General features: G+C 35.0%; 1 protein-coding gene across 1 annotated transcript in view; it reads right to left on the bottom strand.

Moving 5' to 3' along the window:
• The window catches only part of LOC106514129 (T-lymphoma invasion and metastasis-inducing protein 1), a gene marked incomplete in the record, with an annotated part of 62,199 nt that overhangs the window by 29,108 nt on the left and 31,615 nt on the right, over positions 1-1,476 (bottom strand). Inside the window, 2 exon segments of the mRNA XM_014003242.1 lie at positions 1-61; positions 306-452. Of these exon segments, the coding sequence (XP_013858696.1) occupies positions 1-61; positions 306-452 (208 nt within the window).

Consider the following 1,476-nt stretch of genomic DNA (forward strand, 5'->3'; position numbering starts at 1 on the left):
CAGCATCTTCAAACATGCTCTCCATGGGTTTGCTCGTGGGTTCTATCTGATCTTTAAACACCTGGAACCAAAAATAAATCACTTTATCAAAAATAATATAAATATCTTTCCTAAAATATCTAAAATATCAAAAATAGATAAATTATTATGGTTAATATAAAACATGCAGGGTTCAAATATTAAATATGCAAACACAGAGTRTTATGATTGATACAATAAATACTGTTTGTCCATGATATCTAGTAAATAAACTGTATCATTACAAAACTGAAGTTGATTTTCATATCAGTGTAGTCAGTTAGAACCTGGTCAATTGAAGGATGTGCTTTGCTCTTCCTCTTAGAGACGGTGTCCAGACCCCAGAGGGACGAGAAGCGGCTGCGGCGTTTACTGAAGGTACGAGGCAAGGCCTGGTTTCGCTTCCTGATGCTGCTTTCGGTACGAGCAGAAACCTGTGACAGTGGTGAATATGAAAAAAATGCCTTTAAACCGTGAATATTCCTAAATCTGATAATACCCTCACTTTGTAAGGGGAAAACATTTGTTTCAGTCACAATTAAACACACAATATATGCTAACAATCAACTATTCYCTATTAGTTTCCTTTGGAAAAAAGGGTTAAATAAAAACATTTTCAGTGGTGTAATCTATGTATTTATAACATGAACGCTTCTAACCCCTGATTTTGTTCAGTGACTTACTGCATGAGCTCTGAGTAAAAAAAAATAATTTGACATTTCTGGGTTAATTCATACTCAACTGCTGAACTATACAGCTCAGACTCAGCTCTGCATATATAGTGTATGCACACACAATAAATATAACATTGCTGTGTTGTGGTGTGTCTGTTCTGCAGTCACTGTTCGTGAGATGCAAACACTTAAACACAACAAATCCAACCTGTTTGTAAGGTGTTTTTTTATTGTTTTGTTTTGAAGCTGCACGTGAGAAGCTATTTTACAGCCAGTGTCTTTTCACCAAAGATAATAACAACCCAGTGAAAAGCTGGGAATTATTGTAGAATATAWATATTAGGGGTGCAACGATACAGAAAATTCCCGATTCGGTTTGGTTTGATACTTGAGTCTCACAGTTCGATACTTTTTCAATACAAAAAAGAGCTGTGTTGCAGTGCTGTCTGTTTTGCAGTCAATTTTCCATGCCCTTTTTAACTTGTAAATTATTTAAATTAATTATAAACATTTGTTTAACCTCAAAACTCCAGTTTTTAAATTAAATGTTGCTGAAACAGCAAGTTTCTCGGTGGATCCGCACTCGAAAATGCAGCCTAGGTGGAGTAGTCGAACACAGATAAATTGATCCTTCAACACAGAGCATCTTCAGAAGACAAGTTGATAAAGAAAATTTTAAAAATCTGTATTGTTCCATACAAGTGTGTATTGAACCTGAAGCACTGTATTGGACGATTTGATGGGTACATGTATTTTTGCACCCCTAAATTACAATATATATATA

The sequence above is a fragment of the Austrofundulus limnaeus genome, unplaced genomic scaffold, assembly GCF_001266775.1.
Source record: "Austrofundulus limnaeus strain Quisiro unplaced genomic scaffold, Austrofundulus_limnaeus-1.0 Scaffold17, whole genome shotgun sequence".
In the NCBI taxonomy this organism is placed as follows: Eukaryota; Metazoa; Chordata; class Actinopteri; order Cyprinodontiformes; family Rivulidae; genus Austrofundulus; species Austrofundulus limnaeus.